The sequence below is a fragment of the Olea europaea genome, unplaced genomic scaffold, assembly GCF_002742605.1.
Source record: "Olea europaea var. sylvestris unplaced genomic scaffold, O_europaea_v1 scaffold69, whole genome shotgun sequence".
Lineage (NCBI taxonomy): Eukaryota > Viridiplantae > Streptophyta > Magnoliopsida > Lamiales > Oleaceae > Olea > Olea europaea.
In genome coordinates, this window is record NW_019265290.1 from 90,978 (window position 1) to 116,444 (window position 25,467).

Genomic DNA, 25,467 nt, shown 5'->3' on the forward strand with positions numbered 1-25,467 from the left:
GATCTAATGTTATTATTATTCATGATTAAACGGAATATTCGATCAACACATGGGTTGAATGCTTTTTAACAAAAACCATGTATCATCTGACTATTAATTAAAAAAATTTGGACATGTCAAAACGTGTTCTGAATTATAAAACAAAATTAATGCATTATGATCTTGTCAATAATAGCACTTCAAAGTCAAATTCAAATTATAAATTCAGTTTTCAAACATTATTTTCACCGACTTGGTCCCGAAGAAAATATACGTGGAGAAGAGTCGCAACCCATAGCCTTGGTCTCCAAGAAAATAACAAGAATATATATTTCTCTAACCTCGTTGTCAATGCATCATATACTTCCAAAATAATCTCATTTCCTTCAGCCACTAGTCCGGCCAAGTTCCTGCCACCACCAGGACGGCGTTGCAGCCAAGTCTCCTTCGTCTATTTAGGAGCAGAGTCAATAATTTAGTCAGTGTATCCAAACTATGGATCACTTCCTGGAACAAATCCCAAATTTCAACGTTATCCCATATTCCCCCCAAATGGCCCCTACGGGCTTCACCGAAAATGGGTCAGCCACTTTTTTGTCTTCGGGCAACCCTTGTCTAGATTTCTTTTTCCATGTAGTGCCAGACACACCCCGTGAAACTCTCCATGAACTTTTGAAACTATCTTGGGACCATGATTCTTTGACAACCTTAAAATTGGTGGGAAATTTGAGGGGTGTTAGAGGCACTGGCAAGTCCGATAAAGAGAATTTCTACAAAGCTGCACTTTGGTTGCATCAATACCATCCCAAGACATTGGCGTTCAATATAGGGACATTCGCAGAGTTTGGATACTTTAAGGATCTTCTTGAGATACTTTATAGGCTTCTTGAAGGGCCTGAGATTCGACTAAACAAGAAGATGGAGTGGATAGAGAAGAAAAGGCAAAAGAATAGAGCGAGGAGACTTTATTATCTTCAGAAAAATGAGGAGAAAGAAGAGGATTCGGCCGAGGTGGAGAAGAAGAAGAAGTTGAGAGCTAACGTGCCGAGAGAGGAAAGAATCAAGGCAAATATGAAGAAAGTGAAGGAGGAAAGGGAGAAAGCAAGAGAATTGAGAAAATTGAAAGTGTTCAACATGTCAAAAAAGGCCTCCGAAAAGTATGATCAAGATGCAAATTACAGATTTTTGCATGATCAGATTTCAACCCTTTTTGCGCAGTTACTGAAATCTGATATTGATTTCTTGAACTCTGGTGAGATTAGAAGTTTAAGTCTTGCAGCAAAATGGTGTCCCACTATTGATTCATCATACGATAAGGCCATTTTGATGTGCAAAAGCATAGGTGAAAAAATCTTTCCCCGTGAATCTACAGCGGAATATGAAGGCCTCGGTGAAGATCAATATGCTTATAAGGTGAAAAACAGGCTGAGAAAAGAAGTGCTTGTGCCATTGCATCAGGCTTTAAAATTGCCTGAGGTGTATATGAGTGCAAAGCAGTGGGAACTGATTCCTTACACTCGGGTTGCATCTGTTGCTATGAGGAATTACACTGATATTTTCTTACATCGTGACAACAGAAGATTCAGGGAATATCTTGAGAATGTGAAGGTAGGGAATGCGAAAATTACAGCAGGAGCATTGTTACCTCATGAAATAATTGCCAAGTTGAAAGGTAGTAGTGGAGCAGCCATAGTTGCTGATCTTCAATGGAAAAGAATGGTTGATGACTTGTTAAAAAACGGGAAATTAACAAATTGCCTTGCAATTTGTGATGTTTCGGGCAGTATGTCTGGGACACCAATGGAGGTGGCAGTTGCGCTTGGACTACTAGTCTCTGAACTTTGCGAACAACCCTGGAAAGGCCATGTGATCACCTTTAGTGCATATCCAGAGCTTCACTTAATTAGCGGGGGCAATCTTAGGTCGAAAACACAGTTCATTAGAGAAATGGATGCCGGTATGAATACTGATTTTCAAAAGGCATTTGACAAGATTTTGGAGTTGGCAGTTAAAGAAAACTTGCCGGAAGAGAAGATGATTAAAAGGGTTTTTGTCTTTAGTGATATGGAGTTCGATGTGGCCTCTGTGAGTCCATGGGAGACGGATTATATGGTGATACAGAGAAAATTCCGGGAAAAAGGATACAGAAGTGTGCCTGAGATTGTATTTTGGAACCTTAGGGACTCATCTGCTACTCCTGTTACAGCTACACAGAATGGGGTGGCTCTTGTTAGTGGATTTTCCAAGAATCTGTTAACACTTTTCTTGGAGGAAGGTGGGAATATTAAAACAGAAGATGTTAGGAATTTGTCGGGTGAAGATGTGAAGGCGGAATCATCAAATCCAGAAACTGTAATGGAATCTGCTATATCTGGTGAATTGTATCAGAAACTCGTCGTTCATGATTGATGTATGAAAAATTGATTAATTTTAAATTCAAAAACATGTTATCTTCCATCATCGTTCTTTAATTGCATGTTACTACCATATCATACTGTGATTTTTTCTATAGTTGAATCACCTTGTTGAAAAGCTAAAGCTGTTAGAGAGCCTCAACACTGCCTCTTAGGGGCAGGATGGGTTCAATTGTTTTTTGTCTAACCTGTGGCACATGTGCAATGTTCGTAAAATAGGTGGCAACAAAACTTGGACTCAGATCATGTGAATGCTATGATACTATGTTACACCAGTTGATCTAAAAGATAAGGCCTTTAAAAAAGACAAATTACCATTATTTAAGATTTTAACATGATTACTTCCTTGGAAATAATGTTGTCCCCTTGATTCTATTGCCAATGTATAAAATATATGATTTATAACTATCATCCAGAAATTTAGAATTTTGATGGCAACTTCTGAGAAATTATTATACAGTGCGAATAGCCTCTTTTCTTCCTCGAGAATGAACAAGCGGTTGTTTTTGCATTGTGATTTTTGCTAGAAGCAGTGGTGTCCAAACAGGCAGCCACGATGGACCAGGCCGGCTTGGACAGGGAGACTTCTAAGGCCATTTGGGACGCCGCTTAGGTGGTCACTTAAGACGTTTCAACGAGGGGAGACGCACCTTTGGAATTGGCTTTGCCTAATTCATTGCTCGATTCTCTTCTGTCATGAACACGTTGGAATTCTCTCCCAACCCGGCTGCACCTACACGAGAGCACATATTCATGCCACTGGTTATCGTCATCACTCAAAAATGACTTCAGCTGAAAATCAACATAGGAAGTGTTGAAAACTACCAGAAAAAAAGAAACCATACCACTGATAAAGAAATGCGCCTTTCAGAACTGTAATGGACTTGTGCATTGTGTCCATTGCCTTTTATAGTGTTGAAGTTTAGTATAAAAGAAAGTTGAAGTGGTGGATTCTTGAAAATCTATCTAGAAGGGACTTTAAACGTGATTGATAGATATGGTAATGTCACACTTATTTTCAGGGGCGGAGCCAGAAATTTTGTTCAGTGTGGACCAAAATTTAATCAAAGTTGAACTTTTTGGTTATGGATTTAATGATATTATGACAATGCTAAAAATAACATAGCGACAACACTAATAAGATAATCATCTTCTTCCTTATTCTAGGATCTGTAGCAAGTTGTGCAACATAAAAAAAAATCCATTTTATTCGATATCTCCTCATCAACATTTTCTATGAAATATTTTCTTTAAAGAATCTCTACATTAACACTTCACAATAAAATAAACTACAAGTGACAATTAAGTACCAATTGATAAGAAAAGAACTACTAATTTTTACAAATTGGTAGAACACCATAAAATCATCACTAATTGTTTAACTAATTGAAAAAAATCAAAATTTCAAGAACCCATCACAAATATTACCAATATTCAACATTCACATAATCAAAATTCTTAATATTAAACATAAAAATCACATGATCAAGAAAATTTTTGCTGTGAATTTGAGGATCCAAGAAAATGTGGGTTTTAGAAAAGAAATGAATTTTGAAAATATTTCAAAACGAGAGCAGATTTAAAGAAAATTTTTAATTTCTTGCTGAGAGGAAAGAGTCAGAAAATGTCGTCGTGCACTTGGAGTTGGGGTAAATTAGTGTATGGGCTGGACTATAAATAAATGAAAAACATACCTTAAAAAAAAAAAAAATTAATTGGATTGACCATGGGCTTGGGCCAAAAGTCTACTGCGGACATTTGCTTGCACTGGACAGTACATGGTTCTGCCCATGCTTGTTTTGACCATAAAAAATGGATATTTGGGAGTACTTTTGTTGTATTGATAATTTATTTATTTTTTCTTTATATTGTCTATTTTAGGAGATCCTAGATATTGGATGATTTATGGAGAAAATGAGCAAAAGTGAATGAAAAGGACCTACATCGAATAAACCATGAAGATGGGAACATGGTCTCATGACTTGTAGCTATAAATTAGCTGCCTGTTTAAGGAAGCTTTTACATTTTTTTAGTGGAAATTAAAATATATAAATCTACAATAATTAATATAGACACACATATATCAGTTACCAAAATCAGTTGACGTGTCTTTTGGTAAGATTGAATAGGTATATATATATATAACACGAGAGAGAATATTATACATATCCATAATTAACTCCCATTACATGAAAAAAAATTGAAAATCGTCCCACGTCAAACCTCTAATCCAGCCACAATTTCACGGCGTGCTACTCCATAAACCGAAAAGTATACTGTAAGAAGTAGGGTTTCTATCGCACTGTAACTCGTGCGTCTTCAAGTGACGCTATTGTTGGTTCGCGAAACCAGACATTGAAGATGGTTTTAACAAGGAGCGTTGATCCGAAAAGTCGGCCAAACATTGGTGAGAGTTCTAGAAGAAAAGCACAGAAATGAAAAAAGCATGAAAGGGAGTAAAGTGTCCATGCCCGATTCTGGTTCCAGTACCTCATCTAAATCGCGCATTCATGGTCGAAAGGTAAATCGGTAGTTTGAATGATTCTGTTAGTTGAAATTTTGTGCTTCACATTTGTTGGGTGTGTGTGTCATGGGTGGTCACACATAGATTGAAATTGTGACCATAATACAGTAAGTAGAGAAAGAATTAAAAAAAAAAAAAGATAATGGAGTGTGTCCTACAATTTGATTGTGGCGACCCCATATTATTGGGCACGAGAATCCCTTTTTGCATTGCAATTTGTGTCACTATGGATGATTTTGTGTCTAATTGTGACCCAACACTTGTAGTAAAGATGTAATTTTTTTGGGCATTTTGTGGTCAGTATGCTTTTTTCCTGTTTGTACCCTCGAAAGCGATCAAATGCCTCCTTGAATAAGCCTATTCAAGATCTGCAATGTGGCCCACAATTATGGGAAATAGTTTAAGTTGCTTTGATGATGAATTCGGAGTATGTGTTGTTGCATTCTTCTTTATAATTCGATCTTGAATGTGACCTTAGTTCTATGGTCAATGAACAAAGCATTTCTGCGATATTTCTGTGGGTGCATTTTGCATGGGTGGTTCCTTTCTGTGTGACCTTAGTTCTATGGTCCATGAACCAAGGTTTTGTTTTTTTTTTTTCATGACAATTGCTTTTTGTGTGACACGAACTCACTTCATGCATCAAATGCTGAGTTCTGATTTGCAACTGTTTTCATCTATTGTAGGAATGGCTATTTATTATATCGGAATCTGCATGGTTTCCTGGTAAAATTACCACAAATGAAACCAAGAACATGCTGTCGAATTTTATATCAAAGTTCAACGATAAACAGAAACAGATTTTGTTTGAGACATGCTTCTACTATTTTATAGATTGTAAGGAGATAGTTGTTCACCCCCAACTAATTCATTATTTTTTACTTTGAGAGGTAAAGCAACCAAACAAGAAAGAGATGTGGTTTTTGGTAGGTGGCAGGTATTTACATTTTTTCGTTGCCTGAGTTTTATTTGGTCACAGGTCTTAGATACCATGGCCAGGATGTTAGAAGAAGTCTTCAGAATTCACATTCCAAGATTAAGGAGAAATTTTTTGGACGCTTGAATGTAGTCACAAACGAAGATGTTAGAGATATATTCATTGGTATGATAAATGAGGACGATTATGAAGTGGTGAAAGTTGGGATTCTTTATTTGATAACTTCATACCTTTTTTCAACCTTGTACAAGAAAGTTGTTAACAATTATTTTTTTGCTCTTGTTGAAGATTTTGAGAGGTTGGAGATGTTTCCGTTTGCGAAAAAGTTGTTTGATCTTTCCATAACCTCTTTGAAAGATGGGTTGAAGAATCAAAATCCCCATTATAGACTCAAAGGACTTCTTGTTACATTTCAAGTTTGGATTTACGAGTCCATTAATTGGCTTGATGGGACTGTCACTTCTAGGATTGGAAGCAATTACCCATGTATACTGAACTGGAGTTCAGATAAACTACTGTCTACTTCAAAACTCGAAGATGACGTGTTCTCCGTGCCCGATGTAAGTATTCACTTGATTTTTTATTACTTGATATGGTCACAGATTAGGTCAGACTTCAAACCTTGCACTCACATTACACTTTCTTTGTTCTACTGTCAACGATAAATTATACTATCATATTCACATAGCTAAGGCCATATTTTTCTGTTGTGCTGCAAATGCTACAAGTGTAATAATCTGGTTAAAGTTATTCATTTTTTGGTCACAATCCACATTACGCAATGTTTATTCATTCGGCTTGGACCACTAGTTTACCTTATTTTGTTGTAATAACTCCAGGTTCAGGACATCAACCCATCTGAGATGGAGATGGTGCAGTCGTATATGGATGGTATTCTATATAACAAACCACAACAACCCTCGCTATCACGCCACAGTAGAAGCTCAAAGATCAATTGAACTATGAAGAAGTCTAAGCCATGCATTCTAATGATTACTGATGGACGATTAGGTCAATTGAGTGATATCGAAATTGACGACAACGATGACGATGATTTCATTGATCCACCACTGCGATGACAATGGACATCATTCCCATCCGTTCTTCCATGGACCCTCCGATGGAGCCGGACAAGATGTATGTAGAGTCACAGAAGGATGAGGGTGCATCTGCTCATATGTCTCCACCCAATGTAGCATATACAGCTGATTTCGAAGTACTTTCATATCCATACTTTTCATATGTGTGGCCTCAATCTTGGTCACAAATTCTGATCACGTTGTACATTGTGTCATTCAGTAGACACAAATGTGACGCAATTTGTGCACATGAGTCATATATACATGCATCTGTCTGCCACCACATTGATTTATTTTTGTGTGACCTTTCACAATATGTAGGTCATAGTCCAGTCTGTAGGGTCACATTCAAATTAATGCTTCAATATCTTATGCTCTACATGTAGTTGATTTATTCTCAGATGCTTTCCATTTTGTAGCTTTTGAAAAATGATGCTACTGATCTCCGAAATAAGAATACGGAGTTGTCTACGGAAGTTGATGATGCCAGGAAACAGTTACTGTCCATAAAGGCTGACAGTAGTTACAAACTCAATATCGTTGTTCGTGTGCAAGAGAATATCAGGACTGACCTGCTGGAGATAAAGTCAGATATGAAATTTCTATCTGATTCTGTAACCGCAATAGTAACTAGCTCGATGGATCAAGTAATGGACATAGTCAGAGAGATAGATGAATCAAAAGTACTGGAGCTACATCCAATCAGGAAGAGGATCTATTTCCAAGGTCATTTTATGCAGTCGTTAGTGCACTTACTAACTTTTCATGGTTGTGTCTCGTGTAGGGTAAAAATGTTGACGCATCTATTGTCAGAAAAAGAAAGGGAAAAATGTACCCCGATGTGCAAACTTTCGACCCAATGAACTTGGAACCGCCATCATTTGATTTGGGGATTGGTTATACCCAGCCTACTCAACTGTATCTAACAAGCATGATATGCCTCGAACACATCAATTACAAGAACAAACTGATACTATAACGTCCTGTGTAGTGGTGGACATGGAAGTTGCTGATAAGAAGGTGACTTGTTCCAAATCACCAGTTAGAAATTGAGTATTAGATTAGATATTACTTGGTCACACATGAACTATTGTGATTAATACTTCACTATATGACAGGAGATCATCAGCATGGTCATCTGGACTGCCATTGAAGCGGGTTTCCAGACCCGCGCGTATATTGCAGTCCCCATTCGTTTCTAACGAAGGAAAACATAGCAAGAGCTCGGACAATATAATAGTCTTTCATCTCTATAATCAAGATTCTGACGATGTTGATGTTACGGCATTTAATAGGTGGTTTCACAGAGGTTACAAACCAACAAACAAGTAAGTACGTTCGACAATACATTCCCGCATTAAATTTACCTATGGATGATTTAATGTTCAATGATATTCTTTTTTATCTCGTAGGAAAAAATTGACGATCTCAACAATGTTATTAAGTCGCCTTTCTATATTGGAACATTCGTTATCAGCAGTAAAACTTGGTGGCATCACCTTGTTTCATCAGAACACAGTAACCTTCAGTCACAAATAATGTTTCTGACTTTATGAAGCATGATGTACTAATGCCTCATGATTTATTGTGCACACGGTGAATGGGATGGTCACAGACATTGATATCCTTATCACACAAAAAATTAGTCAGGTTATAGCTATTTAATTCAGGTCACAGATATAATTTCTTCATCCCACGTAAGCATAATAGGTGACACATCATTTATAGATATTGATGTTGTCAATTTTGTATGCTAGTCACACACATATGGAAGCCATAGAGACAATTACATATCAGGTCATAGATCACAAGTGCACATCACGGATGCATGTCAAGTCACACAAATGATAACATGCTGATTTTTTTCCCATTTCATGTCATAGCACATGGACTCTTGCTTTTACTACATACGTCAACTAGCATTGTATGGGGAGAATGTCAAGAACAAGGCCACCAAAATGGACTCCCACTTTCAGGCCGTCATCAAGCATGTCTATCCTTGATTCAAGAAGGATCCAAATGTACTACTAACTGATACGCAGCTCATCAATGATGTCACATGTGTCCAACTACCTTTGAGCTGTCTATGGCCTGAAGTGGACCAAGTTTTGATGCCAATCTTACCTACGAATAAGGCTCATTGGATGTTGGCCGTTTTTAACATAAAAGAACGTACGATGTCTATATTCAATTCAGCTAGACGGATATACCAGGATTTACGTGTTCGTGCTGGCGTTGAACCATTCGTTAGAGTCATCCCTCACCTGATGAGAGCGATTGGATTATGGACCAAGGATCTAGATAATGATGAAGGTGATTCTATGGAGTTGAGGATCGTGCTAGGTTATGATGTTCCACAACAGCAAAACGGGTACGGTACTTACCATCATCTCATATTTCGCCAATTTATATGTTTCCATAAATATTGTAAATGTGACCTCCTTGTTGATGTGAAAGCTAATGAACTTTCTACATCTTTTCCAGCCACGACTGCGGTATATTTTTTTATCAAGTATGTTGAATACATTCTTCATAATGACTTGGACTCCATGCCCAAAGAGTTTGATGCTGCCAGATCCTGGATGGATATAGCTGCACAGCTGTAAAAACATTGTGATATCAAGAAGGCAACTAAAGGAGGAAACGAAAAGGTCGAGGAGGGTATAGTCATAAAATGATATTCGAAAATGTTATGATTATTGATGCCACATTTGTAATGGAAGGACCATTCGTAATTTTTGGTTTTTTTGTTATCTAGAAGAATACTTTTGACGTTTTATGCTTAATTAGAATGTTTTATGTCGCATATGCCATACTATATGTTGGTATGAGGCAAGTTTCAATTACCTATTGTTTATTAGTTTCTGTTAGTTGGTCTTTACTTTGGAAGACTTATTTTTGAATGGAATCATTATTACAGTTCACAAATGAATGCTAGGTCACAGATCAGTTTTGTTGTTAATTCCGTACATAGGTCACAGACATATTTTCTCGTATGGTCACATATGTATGTCATAGTCTGGTCACAGATTCATTTAGAATCAAGCCACAGGTATAAGATGTTGAGATCACAAATGCATTCCAGGTCACAGGTCACATACTGTGAATGGTCACAATCTCACACCTTTTTATGGTCACAGATGCATTGTGCAACAGGCCACACGTTTATTATGTTGGGATTTCAAAAGCATTGCAGGTCACAGGTCATAGACAGTATGTACACGGTCACAATCTCATACCCTTTTATGATCACAGATGCATTGTGCAATAGGCCACACGTATATTATGTTGGGATCCCAAAATCATTGCAGGTCACAGGTCACAGATAATATGTAAACGGTCACAATCTCATACCCTTTTATGATCACAGATGTATTGTGCAATAGGCCACACGTATATTATGTTGGGATCCCAAAAGCATTGCAAGTCACAGGTCACAGACAGTATATACATGATCACAATTGCATATTATATTACCGTCACAGGTGCAATCTGCAAGAAGGTCGCACGTATAATATGTTGGGATCATAGGTCACAAACATGTTATGTTCACAATCCCACTTGTATATCATATTACGATTACAAATTACGATTTCAAGGAGGTCACACACATTACTTAGTAACAAAAAATATATAAATGGTTGTCAAAAAAAATTTATCTACGTATATATTATGCCGGGATCGCAAATTACCTATCTGGGTGACAGGTTACAACCATTTATCAAACAAACAAACAAAAAAAACACACACACACACACAAATGTATATGTCATACATTGCTCAGTTTTTATGTTTTTAAAATCACAATGTAGTTACATATTATAATCTTGATGCCATTTATACGTCTTCATGATTAGCATTAGGATTCAAGACATGTGACATCCAATAAGGCATAGGTTTAATGACGAAGTCACAAATGATTGTTTTGCATGTTCGTTTGTCATATACTGTATTGAATTTACCCATTTACTAATTCTAGGCATCTACACCTACGACTTACTTTGACCTAATGGAACCAAACTAGTGTATGTTCTGCGATTGTGACCATTTCCACCACAACGTCCACACTTGACTATGATTTTCCCTTCACAAGATGATCTCTTCCTCTTTTCTGATGGCCTTCCTGTACTTCTTTTTTGGTTTGGTGGCAGCACAACTACGTTTACAACTTCATCCAGTACTGTCCACTCATTGATATTTCCAACTGGAAACACTGTGTGTTTATAAGCATTGAGGTATGCATCCCTCGTGTAGAAGTATGAACAATAATCATATGCATCTATCTTCATCATTGCAATAATGGTCAGGGCGTGCGGGCAGCGTAATTGATCCACTTGAATGTCCTACATGTGCACATACGTTGTTCCATATCAACTATAAATGACGAGCTGTCACCATGAACAAAAAAAATGGTTTGATTTGTAGGAAATACCTGCAAATAATGACACAAAACTATATCATTTCCAGTAACAGTTAATGTCAACCTACTTTCAAATTAGAGGATAAGTTATAGTCGTGAAAGACAGGTCACAAATACAAACATTACTGTGAAGTTTCTCAAATCATAACTCATATCCCTTAAAATTTTCTCATAATTGCCTGACAGCTTTGTGAAAGTATCGGACGCGGTGTCCCTATGTTTACAAAACCAAGATTGTATAGTTTGTCTCAAAGAATCCAATAGAGCCACAATAGGGAAGTTCTTCGCTGCTTTTGTCACTGCATTCACTGATTTTACCATATTCGGAGTCATTGTAGAATACCAATTAGCTGGCATGTGAAATCTTGACCATTTCTTGGAGTTCACTTTGGCCTACAAGCAAGGAAAAATAACAACAATGACATACACATCCTTTCTGCGACATAGAAAAATGTATGTCAATGTGACTATCAATAGACAATTACCAAATAGGTTGTAATCTTCGGATTCATTGAATCAAGCTGCCACATGTTATATTCAAATTCTACTAGGGTGTATGCACGAATGGTCAAGTTGAATGCTTGTGTTATATTGTGACCCGACTTGCCAAAATATGACTTTAGATTCTGTAGTAGATGGTATGAGCAATTCTCATGATATGTCCCTGAATACACATTTTCTATTGCATTCTTGATACTATTGTAGTGATCTAATACAAAACACAAACCTTTCGTATTTTCGTATGCCCTCTTCAATTGTTCGAAGAACCATGTCCAGGATTTGTTGTTCTCATTGTCCCCAATCCCAAATGTAAGAATGAATATGCTATTATTCGCGTCCTGCGTACATGCCATGAACAGTGTACCACCATGATGTCCATTCAAATACGTTGCATCAACTACAATCACAGGTCTTCAATGTTGCCATCCTCTAATTGATGCACCTATTGCCATGAAGCAGTATTTGAGTCTATTGTGACTGTCAAGTTCCAATCCTGTGACCGTACCGGGATTCATTTGACCTAACATATAAAAAAAGCTTGGTATCTTCATGAATGAAACCGTTGGATCACCTCTAAGCATTTTCAATGTTCTTTCTCGGGATCTCCAGACCTTTTCATAATTTAATGAGACCCCATAATTGTGTAACATGTCATTGCGTATATCATTTGGAGTGTACCTTGTTCGGGATGAAGTGTACTTGTATTTGATGCACGTGGACACAACTGATGCTGTCACTTGTCTATGAGCCCCCAATACTATATTTGCAGCACATGTGTGACCATCAGCCATCCGTCTTATCTTAAACATATATGTTGCACCCATTTTGGATGATTTACATATCCAACTACACTCCTCTCAAGAACACCTTACAAGATATTCCTTCTTGTCTGAACGAATGACCATATATTCAAACATATTATGTATTGCATAGAATGCCAAGCTCATTTTCAGTGTCTCCTTATTCCGAAATATCCTTCCAATTTTTATTGCCATTCCACCGGCCACATTCACCATTGCCACATCACTCTCGTATATGTGACCCACGTTTTCAATTGCTGCCTCAAATATGTTGGATGACATATCAACCAAGGAAAACAAATCTTCACTAGTACGTACACTAGCTGGAATTTCAAATGGTTTTTTATGTCTATCCACTGTTGTGACCTCAACAGTTAATGGATATTTTGAAGGGTCACAATTCAGGCTCTTCAGCACGAGGTAGGAATTTACATTACTGCCATTCTTTATCAACACTAGGGGGAGATCACTTGTCAGTTCATACTTAAGTGTGACCACTACCTTTGATTGATCCAAACATAACTCGTTGACGACACTGTTCACCAACTTCGTATAGCTACAATTGCGATCAACCATAAGCATCGACACTTGTGATCCACGTAACAAACACACATGCACGTAATCCATCCTGCACAATTTATAAGGAAAATTAATGTCATAGCCGAATATTGCGGGACACAACGATATTAAAGGTTGTGTGACACTTTTTATCAACATGGATCAATGGACATTATTATTTTCTTTCTCACAAGCAGCACACGGTCACACACTTTTGGATCACATAAACCATGGAAACTTAAGTTACAGAAATGAACAATCCGTGCAATATTCTGTGGTGAACCATAAACAAAGAAACATTATGTACCTTACATTTCTGTAGATCCGCAACGTACACGAGTCACCGTCTTCATGGATTTTTTTGACGATATTGACACAAGTCGGCGTGAACTGGTCTATGGTTTCAGAGATGGCAGAAAGGAATGGAGAGAGAAAAATTCTATGTAAATGTTTTGTAACCTTCTGCGTGAATAATGGTGCTGCTTCTATGGAGTAAGTTTCTAATCATAGGAGTCCAGTCACAGAAGGAATCTGGAGCTTGATTTAAGGGATTGGTTTGTAACGGTTTGTTCTCTCTCTCCATATATATATATAGAAGATTCTTTGATATTTGAAACAATAACCTTAAACTCTTAAATATGAAATTGGGATTGTTTACTGTCTGGTATATGAAATTTTCCCTTTTTTTTATTCCTCCCAAGGCTTGGCTCATGGGCCGGCCCGTGTGGCTCAAGCTAGCTCGGGCTCAAATCAACGCCTCAAAGTGGGGCTCTGCTCGAGCCTGAGCTCGGTCCCTTCGAGCCACAAGTCAAGCCGGCTATGGTTTTTCCCAAGTTGAGCCATGAGCCCAACGAGTCGAGCCAAATTTACATCCCTAAGTAAACATGGATAATTATATTGGGCAGTCTTAGGCTGGTTTGATTGAGTTTAATTATTGGATCTTGAAATATGAGCCCAATCAAGTCATTTTAATAGCTCCTAAAAAGTTAGGAATTTAATTGAACTAGTGATAAAAGTTTAGGTAGTGTACATGTAGAAAGGGCCAAAATAGTTTCTTAGACTGAATAGGGAAAAACACTATGTCCATGAATAAGATCTAGGAGAATTGCGCAAGACATCCATTAATGTCCCGGTGGAAGTGTGGGAGAGAATCTTTTTTTTTTCTCGTACCCTTTTGGAGAACGTAAAAGTGATTGGAAGAATGTAGATTCAAGAAAACAGTAGAATCGTATCACAATCATTCAAAAAATAAAAATCAAACATTACTTGTAAATTCCGCAAAATCTTTTATATGATTAATTAGTATAGATATAAAGAGAATTAATCTAGTCAAATCTTATGTTTGTAAGTTAAGTAACTACAAACATTTTTGGCAACATCATAATAGCTTGATTTGTGTTCAAATATTGTCCTCATTTGTGCTGAATTGAGATAGAAAATTTTTCAATTAAAATAGAAAAAGAGACAAAAATCACAAATTCGGAAAGACTACCATTGCATCTTACAAGGTGTGCAACACCCATCCGAAGTTGTTCCAAAGTGGAGCCATCATCTGCTAACACATTGCAAGACACAGACAATCTACTGAACTGGCCGAGACACCCTCAGCCCTGAAGTCGAAGCGCAGTTTAAGTCGAAGTTCTCTACCCACTGTTACGTCCCCATCTGAAACACTTCGAAAATTCTACCACCACCTTGTACGAAGTGTGCAACACCCATCCGAAGTGGTTCCGAAGTGAAGCCACCATCTGCTAACACACTGCAAGACACAGACAATCTACTGAACTAGTCGAGGCGCCCTCACCCCTAAAGTCGAAGCGCAGTTTAAGCCGAAGTTCTCTGCTAGAGGATCCACCGCCAATTTCAGAAAGAGATCTATGTCAAGATCCTTTCTGCCCTAAGATTCAATTGATTTGACATCTCCATGAGCCTAGTTAATGTGACTTATCAACTTTATGTCAACTCAACTCGGGAGAAGTAATTACCCGTCCATTCTATAAACGCGGTCGATTGACGCCTATGAGCAGACGTCTCACACCGTCAGATGCGTACACGTGTCCTACATCCAACGGTGCTCCTCATCTATAAATATCGAGGGTTTGAGAAGAGGCAAAGGGAATGAAACTCTTACAACGTAGCTTTCCATAACAAGCAAATATATAATCTCCTTCTCTTTATTTAACACAACTTTGGTATTGTTCCGACCACTTGAGGCTAACTTGACCGCCGGAGTGTATGCGGTCGCCACCACCTCCGTTGCTTCTGACCGTGTGCATCTGACTATGCGTTGACTGTGCATAGGGAGGAATACATGGAGTAGCTATCGGTTGGTCACATGGAGGGTCCAATTTGCGAGGTCAACAGATTGGCACCGTCTGTGGGAAACTTCCCATCCAAAGTTCTACATTCTCCACCAAAAAAACCACGAAAAAATTATTGACTTACCCTAAAAAGGGCACGTTTTTGAAAAAGAGCAAAGTCGAGTTATAACCCAAGTTCTTGTCACCCTTGAAAAAGGAGATAAGATGAGTTACAGCCATGAAGACGAGAACCCTATGAGAGAGGCCTCTGAAGAAGAGGTGCTCCGTAACAATGTTACTCACCAGAGACCCCATCACTGACGTCGCCGAGGTGAAAGAACAGCCATGCTCACTGAAGGAATGACTCAAATAACTGCGGGCATGAGAGACATTGCAGCCTAGAATATGGCAATGCATGAACTTCTCATGCAAGCTCGAGGTCACCAGGGCTCTCAGATGCCCCAATGATCATATCCAGTTCAGGAAATCCCAGCATCTCGTTCCCGAGGCCATGGGAGCCAACACAAGAAACGCCCCTAGAAAGAGAAGTGGGTGCAGAAGCCACGTCCTATGTGCAAGGGAGCCAGCCAGCAGAATTGCAATTTGGGGACAATTTTCCTCAAGAATATAAAACACAAAGGTCAGTCAGCATCTTCGACCGAATAGGACAGGACCCTAGTAATAGGGTCCACTCAGTGCGAAGATCAGTTTAGCAAGAACAGGAGCAAGAATAAGCACCTCCTCCTCCTCCTAGAAATAAGAAGGAAAGAAGGAACTTGGTTGATTGGGGGAGTCGAGGAGAAGCAACTCCACCTCCCTAGAACATTCAAGATGATGAAGGGTTAGATGGACTTTGTCGATCCTTTGAAATCGACGATGATAATGATAACCTCCCTTTCTCGAGAAAAATTTGAAGTTTTCCAATGCCTGCAAATTTCATGCCCCCTAAGATCCCCAAGTATGAAGGAAAGGGGGACTCGGAGAAGCACTCACCAATTACATGACACAGATGAGCCTCAGGGAAGCCTCGCCTACTTTGAAGTACTGAGCCTTCTACTTAACCCTAAGCGGAGCTGTTGAAGTGTGATACAACAGACTTCATCCCCTGAGCATTAGGAGTTGGCCATATTTAAAGAAGTTATTCATGAACCAATATCTCTCACGCAGAGAATGAGAGGCCCCGGTACAACGCCTGTAAGATATGAGGCAGGCCCCTGGAGAGACGCTAAAAAGCTATCTCGCTAGGTTTATAGAAAAAATCACGTATTGTGAGCAGGTCACTGACAGAGAAGCCATTTTAGCCTTGAAAGGCGGCCTCAACATGAACAGTTTGTTTTGGAGGGATCAATCCCACCACTTACGATGAGCTGGTAGAAATGATGAGAGTTGAGATCGTCAGTGAAGAGATGATTGATCACAGAAATCGTGTAGCACAGGGACTCCCTCTGCCTCAAAGGCAGGTAGTTTGAGGACCCGCAGCACACCTTGTCACCCAACAATGGACTCAAACAGGTCATACAATAGTTCCCACCTCTGGACAGGCACTGGCTTTCGCTACGATAAATGCAGTCCCGGTATTAGCATATGAGAATCTCCCTGGCGAAGCAGGGGCATCTGGAGGAATTGATAATAATAATAAAAAAAGAAGAAGTGGTCAAACAGGTCCTTGGAAGGGGTAAGGTTTTGGGTTTCGCTACAATAAATGCAGTCCCGGTATTGGCATATGAGAATCTCCCTGGCGAAGCAGGGGCATCTGGAGGAATTGATAATAATAATAAAAAAAGAAGAAACAACTCTATGGGCATGACACCAGCGAGTGCAGAGACACTAATCGATGCCCAGATCGAAACAACCCACATTCCTCCAGGAGGAACGAATATCCTCACAGATCTGTCTCTTCGAATAGGAGAGAGAGAAGGCATAGAGAGTAGTCACCTCGGAGAAGAGAATCCAGGGATCGAGGACAGTCCAGATAGAGAGATCAGGCCCCATTTTCTAGGAGCCAAGTCATCAGGGAGATCGACACAATCATTGGAGGACCTCACATCGGTGGAAACACAAGGAATGCCCAAAGGAATTACACAAGGGAAGCAAAGGACTCGCCAATGCTACCTATATTGTCAATGAGTCCCAAGTGGCCAATAAGACGGCCCAATCACCTTCTCCTAGGAAGATGCAGAAGGAATTCACCACCCCCATTGTGACGCATTGGTTATGAGAGTCGTAGTGGCGAGAAACGGGCTCAAACGTATGCTCGTCGACAATGGCAGTTCGGTGAATATACTATTTGGCTCCACCTTCGACAAAATGCAAATTGAACATGGGATGATCCCCATGACCGATCCACTGTTTGGACTTACTTGAGACAGCATCGTCCCACGAGGGCGGATAACTCTGCCTGTCGAGATGGGTTCAGCTCCTCTAGCGGCCCAACACTTCATGGAATTCTTGGTGGTCGACCATAGATCGGCCTACCATGGAGTATTAGGAAGACCCACCTTGAAAGATCTTTGGGCTGTTACTTCCATCCACTACTTGTGTATGAAATTCCCAACTGAACATGGGATTGCCATGGTACGAGGCGACCAGATGGGCTCCAAGACATGTTTCTTAAACTCTCTGCAAAAATTGGAGCCTCGAACTATTAACGTGATCATAACTGAAGCTGCCAGTGAACCCAATTTAGACGTGGAAATGATTGACGCCCCTGAACAAGGGCATACCTCCAAACAGGAGGAAGACATCGACATGGAAGAGGCCCCTGAAGGGCATCCTCTTGATGAATTAGACCCCCGGATCATTCACTTCGAGCCAAACGTGACCCCAAAGGAAGAACTTGAAACCTTTTTCGCCAACCCAGAGGACCCCAGTCAGCGAATAGGGAAGGCACTGTCCCCCGAAGCAAAAGAAGAAATGATGAGCTTCCTAAAAAGGAACTTGGATGTCTTTACTTGGAAGCATAAAGACATGGTGGGAATAGATCCGATGATCAGTTGCCATCATCTTAACATCAACTCTTCCTGTGTTCTACATCGCTAGAAAAGACGTGCACTCAACCCGGAGCGATATGAGGCCCTCAAAGACGAAGTAGACAAACTTAGCCACAGTGGATTCATTAGAGAAGCTATCTACCTGAAGTGGATATCCAACCCGATCCTAGTGAAGAAGCCCAGCGGAAAGTGGAGGGTATGTGTAGACTTTACAAACTTAAATAAGGCATGCCCTAAAGACAGCTTCCCACTTCCAAAGATAGACCAGCTTGTGGATTCCATCGTCGAACATGAACTCTTTAGCTTTATGGACGTATACTCAGGGTATAACCAGATACCCATGTTCCGACCTGATGAGGAGGCTACATCATTTATCACAGACAGATGACTGTACTGTTACAAGGTCATGCCTTTCGGATTGAAAAATGCTGGAGCTACATATCAGAGGCTGGTCAACATGATGTTTGCCAAACTCATTGGCAAAGCTATGGAGGTCTACGTGGACGACATGCTACCTTCAAGCTAATGAACACGTAAGTCACCTCAACCAGACCTTTCAAATACTTAGAAAATATTAAATGAAGTTGAACCCCCTCAAGTGCACCTTTGGAGTGGCTTTGGGTCAGTTCTTAGGATATATTGTAAACCAAAGAGGAAATGAAGCGAACCCAGTGAAGATAATGGCCTTGCTCGAAATGAGGTCGTCTCAGAAACCAAAGGAGGTGCAAAGCCTCAATGGTCGGATAGCGGCACTTAGTCGCTTCATCTCCAGAGCTACAGATAAGAGTTTGCCTTTCTTCAATGTGCTGAAAAAAGGAAAGAAGTTCCAATGGACTTCTGAGTGTGAAACAGCCTTCCAAGCACTGAAGAAGCACTTGGGAGAGGCACCCCTGTTGTCGAAACCTCAACCAGAAGAGCCACTACTACTTTACTTGGCGGTTTTGGATGAGGCGGTCAGCGCTGTCCTAGTCAGAGAAGAAAATGAGCGCCAGTTGCCAGTATACTAGGTCAGCAAAGCACTCCTCCCAACTGAAACATGCTACCCAGACATGGAGAAATTAGCACTCGCTCTCATCATGGCCTCGAGGAAACTGAGACCATACTTCCAAGCCCACTCAATTGAAGTTCTCACCAACTTCCTATTGAAGCAACTGCTGCAGAGAACAGATGCATCAGGACGCCTACTAAAATGGGTGATCGAGCTTAGTGAGTTCGACATACTATTCCGACCTCGACATGCCATCAAGGGCCAAGACCTTACAGATTTTGTGGTTGAGTTTGCCAAAGCTCCAAAAATGGAGGCGACAATGGAACCAGCCGAGCTCCCAACGTGGAAACTGTTCGTAGATGGATCTTTAGGAGAGGTCAGATCCAGGATAGGGATCGTCTTGGAAAGTCCCGAAGGCCACAAGCTAAATTGCGCAGTAAGGTTCAGCTTCCAAGCCTCGAACAATGTCGCTGAATATGAGGCCCTTCTAGCAGGTCTTAGACTGATAAGGGAAATGCAGGTCAAAAGGCTCCTAGCGAGCAGCGATTATCAACTTGTGGTGAGTCAAGTCAATGGAAACTTCGCGGCGAAAGACAGTAACATGGTTGCATACTTGAAATTGGTTATGAACCTAGTTCCCCATTTTGAAAGGTTCGAGCTGATTCAAGTCCCACGTCTAGAGAATACTCATGCAGACGCCTTGTCAAAACTGGCTAGCAGGAAGGATTCAGAGCTACTAAAGATTGTACCCATTGAACACTTATCGAATCCCTCCATATTCGGAGGTGAAGAGGTGCTATGGATAGAAGGCACCCTATTATGGATGCAGCCCATCATCGCCTATCTTAAGGAACAATCACTTCCAGCTTCCAGGAGTGAGGCAAGAAAGTTAAGAAGAAGGGTTGCACACTTCGTCCTACAAGAAGATGTCATCTATAAAAGAGGCTTCACCTCGCCTCTTCTCCAATGTATTGGAGGCAAAGAGGCTATGTATATACTCAGGGAAATCCATGAGGAAATTTGTGAAAATCACTCCGGGAGAATGGCTCTAGCAGACAAAGTGCTTCGGCAAGGCTACTTTTGGCCGACCCTGAAAAATGATGCTTGCAAATTTGTCCAGAAATGTGATAGGTACCAGCGCTTCTCTAATATTCAAAGGCAGCCTTCTCAGAGCCTCTTCGTAGTGACCAGCCCTTGGTCGTTCACCAAATGGGGCATCGACTTCATTGGTCCACTCCCATAAGGAAGAGGAAGTGCGATTTTTGCCATTGTTGCCATTGACTATTTCACTAAGTGGGTCGAAGCTGAACCTCTTGCCCAAATCATCGAGGCGAATACTATAAAATTCATCTAAAAGAACATCATTTGCAGGTTTGGCATTTCCCACTCCTTAGTATCTGAAAATGGGAGATAGTTCGACAACAAGAAAATGTGAAACTTATGTGACAAACTGGGCATAAAGGATGATTTCTCGACGCCTCATCACCCACAAGCAAATGGGCAAGTTGAGGCAGTAAACAAAACAATCAAGCATACCCTGAAAAGGAAGCTTGACACCTCGAAAGGGGCTTGGGTTGACGACGTTCCCCACATCCTTTGGGCCATCAGAACAACTAGTCGAACTGCAACGGGGAAGACACTCTTCTCCATGACCTACAGAGCCGAGGCCATGAGCCCGGTTGAAGTAGGAGTCCCATTGCACCACCGAGTACACTTCAATGAAATCAGTAACGACGAAACTCGAATGAGCGAACTCCACCTCCTTGAAGAAAGGAGGGATGCCTCCCAGGTGAACTTGGCAAAGTATCATAGAAAGATAACCCGCTATTATAACTCCAAGGTCAGATATTGGACTCTTCATCTGGGAGACCTCGTCCTTAGAAGGGTCTTCCAATCATCAAAGCCAACCGAGTTCGGAGTGTTGGGACCGAACTGGGAGGGTCCTTACCGCATCCGCAGGGAATCCCGACCTGACACTTTTGAAATTGAAGACATGGCAGGGAAAGTACTGCCTCATCAATGGAACATCGAACATTTGAGGAAGTACTATCGATAATGAGCTTGTGTTCTGATCTGATCTTAATGATGTTCAATTAACATGTGTCATGATTCGATCTCATTTGTAACTTCCCTATCTTACTAAGTGCTAAAAATGCCTTAGTGAAGGGTGATGTAATTCCTTTTAAGTAATGATGCTTCAGTTGTTTGTCACATCGGTTAGTAAATTGTTACCTCAGTTTTTCAATATGTTAATTGATCCAATCTTCTGTTATTAATTGGTTATTGGTAATAGGCGCTTAAGTGGTTGTCATTCATATACTTAAGTGTAAATAACTCAACCCGATGAAAAAATAGAAGCGAAAATACTTGTACAAAAAATTTTCATTTTCATTCATTCGTCCCGGCCTCCGCAGCTCCTGCCCCAGGGGCCTCTGGAGCGTCCTCGACAAGCCTATCAGGTCGACCTCCAGTAGACCCACCAAACTCTGCCTCAATTAAAGATATGTCCAGAGTAGGATGGACCTCTTTCAGCCAACCCAATATCCCTTGGGTGCTCCAAGAAGCCCAGAAGTTGGCGAAGTCGTCGTACAGGGGGTGCTCTTCAAAGTGGTTGATAAAGTTTCGTACAACCACCTCCCCTGTCGACTTGAGCTCCTCCTTCAAAGAGGCGATTTCTTCAGCCTGGGCATCCGCCCTCTGCCTCAGCTCTACCTTTTCTTTATTGGAAGCCTCCAGAGCCTCCATGGCGAGCCGATGGTGCTCATTTGCATGATTAACTCTTCATGTCATAGTAGCCACTTGGCACTCCACTTCATAGAGCTCCTTCTTTAGCCGTTCTATTTCCTCCTTTGCAGCCCCAAGCTGGGCCTTAGCCTCCTTCCTTCCTTTCCGTTCCTCCTCAGCCTTAGCTCGGGCCTCTCTCACTGTGTCACAAAGTGCATTGCCTCCTCAAGGTGCTTGACGAGGTCCTCTCTCTTAGTGTTGAGGTCTTTTACCAAGCCTTCGAGTTGGATGCTTGTGCTTAAAGCCCGGACCACACAAGTACTGTTGGCTGCGACCAGATCCTCGACAGTGCAGGAGGCGGTGTGGTCCCTCCATTCCTTCGTCCAATACTTATTGTGGACCATCGCCACCACTGCCATCTCTGGAGAAAGAGCCTCCAGCACTTCCTTCAATGGCTCCTCAGAATTGACACCCAAGAAGTCCACCTCTTTCGAGGGACGGACCCTTTTTCTCTTTTGCTGCCTTGGAGCTTGAGCAATGGGGATAGCGGTGACTGGCGATGTGGCTGGGGATGGAGAAGCCTCGGAAGACATAGGCATTTTCTCTGGGATAACAACCTCGGTCGGAATTGTCGTCTACCTCAAAATCGGAGGCGGCCTAGCTACAGTTGGGCGCTTTGAGTGGGCGACAAGCCTCTTCCCTTTCCGCAGTAGATTGGCGTCCGGATCCTTCGCTACCTCCTCCTCGGTGGGAGGTTGGAGCCTCCTGCTGGCCTCCACCAGATCCTCCATCTACTTTTTGTATGCAGACGAGGAGGTCTTCAAGGCTATCACCTTAGCCATCATCCTTTGGATGGTCTTGAAGTCTGGCCTCAGAGGCAGCTTCTTATTAAAGTTATCTGCAAGGGGACAAACAAATTAGTACAAGTGTAAAGAGTTCGAAAAGTACTGAAGGAATTCGCTTCGAGACATTTACCTTGAGAGGCCATCAAATCGCGCGTCACGAAGTGGACGTTTTTCCTTATCAGCTAGTGGTATGACCTCTTCTTCGAAGGCAGCTGATGAATAATGCAGATGATGTCGAAGTCGTCGGTGGAAAGCTCGCACCGAGGAAGAGAACCTTCAAAAAATAGAACAGTTAAGGACCGAACCGAAGAAGAGTAAACAAGAAACGTAAAATCACAGTACTCACTAAACGTTGAATACTTTGTGGGGACCGTAAGAGGCGCCAGGGGGTCCCCCTCCATCGTGTCCCATCTCACGGCAGCCCAGCACCACGAGTTCTTCCACTCCTTGATGGAGCTTGGCAAATCGAGCACAAATGGAGTGTGGGAACCCCATGAGGTTAAGTAGTACCAGCCCTTGGTCTTATCCCCTAGCCGCTACCTTAGGGATGTAGAGGGTCTGGAATACAGAAAAAGGCATCTCCACACCAAGCGATGCCTCCTTCCACAACATCCGGGAGCCCACCATTTGGCTCCAGGAGTTCGAGTTTAGTTGGGTAGGAGCTAAGCCGTATGACCTAAGTACCAAATGGAAGAAAGGGTGGATTGGGAGCCTAAGGCCTGCCCTAAGGATCGCCTCGCTTATTGCCACACACCCTGGCCTAGGGTAGCAGGCTTGCTAATCAGGTTCTAGTAGGATCAGATCTACACTATCTGGGATCCTATACTTAGCCTTAAGTCTTTCCAGGTCGGCACCCTTTAGCTTAGAGGGGTAATCTGATGCCCCCAATGCACAGATGTGTTAGCTGGGCTATCTGGCCTCTTCTATATATTCTCACCTCCCAATAATCGCCTCAGCCATCTCAGAGGAGGTCACCAAAATGGGCTCATCCACCCTCACTAGTTCCAACCCCCTACCCGAACTACCACTAGCCTCAGAAGCTATTTTCAGAAATGAAAAGTTTCAAATACTTACTAAAACTTTTGAAAAATGGATCGTCTCGCTGTCGAAAATGGTCAACAAACGATGTAAGTCGTCAAAAACTGGGATTTCTCGTCGAAAAGTGATCCAAAAACGCTGGAAAATGCAAAGATTTCAAGAGAAAGTTGGGTTTTTGATTTCATAAAAGTGAAAAGCTCCAAAATTCCTCAAGTCCACCTTTTATAGAGCGTCCCAGCTAATCTACACCGTTGAATACAAATGCAATCAATCTAGGCCGTCTGTCACATCATCAATCTAGGCCATTGAAATAAAATGCCAGATTTGATATACGCCTAGGATCTAGCTGTGACCTTCACGCTCTTGCGAAACGCGTTGCCTCGATCACCATCAGCCGTTTGCAATAAGTAGCCGTAGCATCCTTTTCTGGGAATGGGCATCGCGCCCAACCATTGCCTTGGAAATAAGTGACAGCTGTCTAATTATTTAAGTTAGAGATGCCCGCCTCAGATCGAGCTCTTCACACAGCTTTACAAAGCTTAGACGCATTGGATACGGAGCCCCCTGTGGGTCATCACCTCGAAAGCTGCATTCCCTCCTAAGCTTTATAAAGCTTTAGCCATCTCCCAATGCGTCGTCCCCTGTGGGTTAATGCAGCGGTGGCAGATGAGCTCTTTAAACAGCTTTACAAAGCTTAGATGCATCTGATGCGAAGACCCCTGTGGGTCATCGCCTCGGAAGCTGCGTTCCTTTCTAAGCTTTATAAAGCTTTAACCATCTCCCAATGCGTCGTCCCCTGTAGGTCAATACATCGGTGGCAGATGAGCTCCTCACACAGCTTTACAGAGCTTAGATGTATCCGATGCGGAGCCCTCCTGTAGGCCATCGCCTTGAAAGCTGCGTTCTTTCCTAAGCTTTACAAAGCTTTAGCCATCTCCCAATGTGTCATCCCTTGTAGGTCAACGCATCGGTGGCAGATGAGCTCTTCAAACAGCTTTAAAAAGCTTAGACGCATTTGATGCGGAGCCCCTCTGTGGGTCATTGCCTCGGAAGCTGCATTTTCTCCTAAACTTTACAAAGCTTTAGCCATCTCCCAACGCGTCGTCCTCTGTGGGTCAACGCACCAGTGGCAGATGAGCTCCTCACATAACTTTACAAAGCTTAGATACATCTGATGTGAAGCCCTCCCTATAGGTCATCGCCTCAGAAGTTGCATTACAAAGCTTTATCCATCTCCTAACGCATCATCCAGTTGGTAGCACATCGGCCTCAGATAAGTTCTTTCCTTCCACAGTAATGAATCTTTAGCGCGTCTGCCTATGGTCAACGTTTCGGTGAACACAAAAAATTGACCCATAAGCCCTCACAAA

At 41.4% G+C, this 25,467-nt stretch overlaps 4 protein-coding genes across 4 annotated transcripts; 3 read left to right on the plus strand and 1 right to left on the minus strand.

Moving 5' to 3' along the window:
- The first annotated feature begins 321 nt into the window (after positions 1-321).
- LOC111390584 lies at positions 322-2,434 on the plus strand. The gene has a single exon (XM_023015644.1). The coding sequence runs from the start codon at positions 475-477 to the stop codon at positions 2,386-2,388; it is 1,914 nt and encodes a 637-aa protein (XP_022871412.1). The 5' UTR covers positions 322-474; the 3' UTR covers positions 2,389-2,434.
- Positions 2,435-10,922: 8,488 nt separating this feature from the next.
- LOC111390536 lies at positions 10,923-12,678 on the minus strand. Its single transcript, XM_023015594.1, has 5 exons — positions 12,360-12,678; positions 11,839-12,251; positions 11,475-11,746; positions 11,366-11,417; positions 10,923-11,276 (listed from the first exon to the last, which is right to left on the minus strand). Exons 1-5 carry the CDS (start codon positions 12,676-12,678, stop codon positions 10,923-10,925), a joined length of 1,410 nt encoding a protein of 469 aa, XP_022871362.1.
- A 5,405-nt stretch (positions 12,679-18,083) lies between these two features.
- Positions 18,084-18,890, plus strand: LOC111390537. Its single transcript, XM_023015595.1, has 2 exons — positions 18,084-18,482; positions 18,552-18,890. The coding sequence occupies exons 1-2, from the start codon at positions 18,084-18,086 to the stop codon at positions 18,888-18,890; spliced, it is 738 nt and encodes a 245-aa protein (XP_022871363.1).
- Positions 18,891-19,551: 661 nt separating this feature from the next.
- On the plus strand, positions 19,552-20,733 carry LOC111390538. The gene has a single exon (XM_023015596.1). The coding sequence runs from the start codon at positions 19,552-19,554 to the stop codon at positions 20,731-20,733; it is 1,182 nt and encodes a 393-aa protein (XP_022871364.1).
- The last annotated feature ends 4,734 nt before the right edge of the window (positions 20,734-25,467 follow it).

Coding starts and splice junctions, on each gene's coding strand:
- LOC111390537 (XM_023015595.1), top strand. CDS start 18,084: ATGGTACGAGGCGACCAGATGGGCTCCAAGACATGTTTCTTAAACTCT. Junction 18,483..18,551: donor CTTGGAAGCATAAAGACATG/GTGGGAATAGAT, acceptor CTACATCGCTAG/AAAAGACGTGCACTCAACCC.
- LOC111390536 (XM_023015594.1), bottom strand. CDS start 12,678: ATGGGTGCAACATATATGTTTAAGATAAGACGGATGGCTGATGGTCAC. Junction 12,252..12,359: donor GTTAGGTCAAATGAATCCCG/GTACGGTCACAG, acceptor CTGTGATTGTAG/TTGATGCAACGTATTTGAAT. Junction 11,277..11,365: donor TTTTGTGTCATTATTTGCAG/GTATTTCCTACA, acceptor GTGCACATGTAG/GACATTCAAGTGGATCAATT.
- LOC111390584 (XM_023015644.1), top strand. CDS start 475: ATGGATCACTTCCTGGAACAAATCCCAAATTTCAACGTTATCCCATAT.
- LOC111390538 (XM_023015596.1), top strand. CDS start 19,552: ATGGAGAAATTAGCACTCGCTCTCATCATGGCCTCGAGGAAACTGAGA.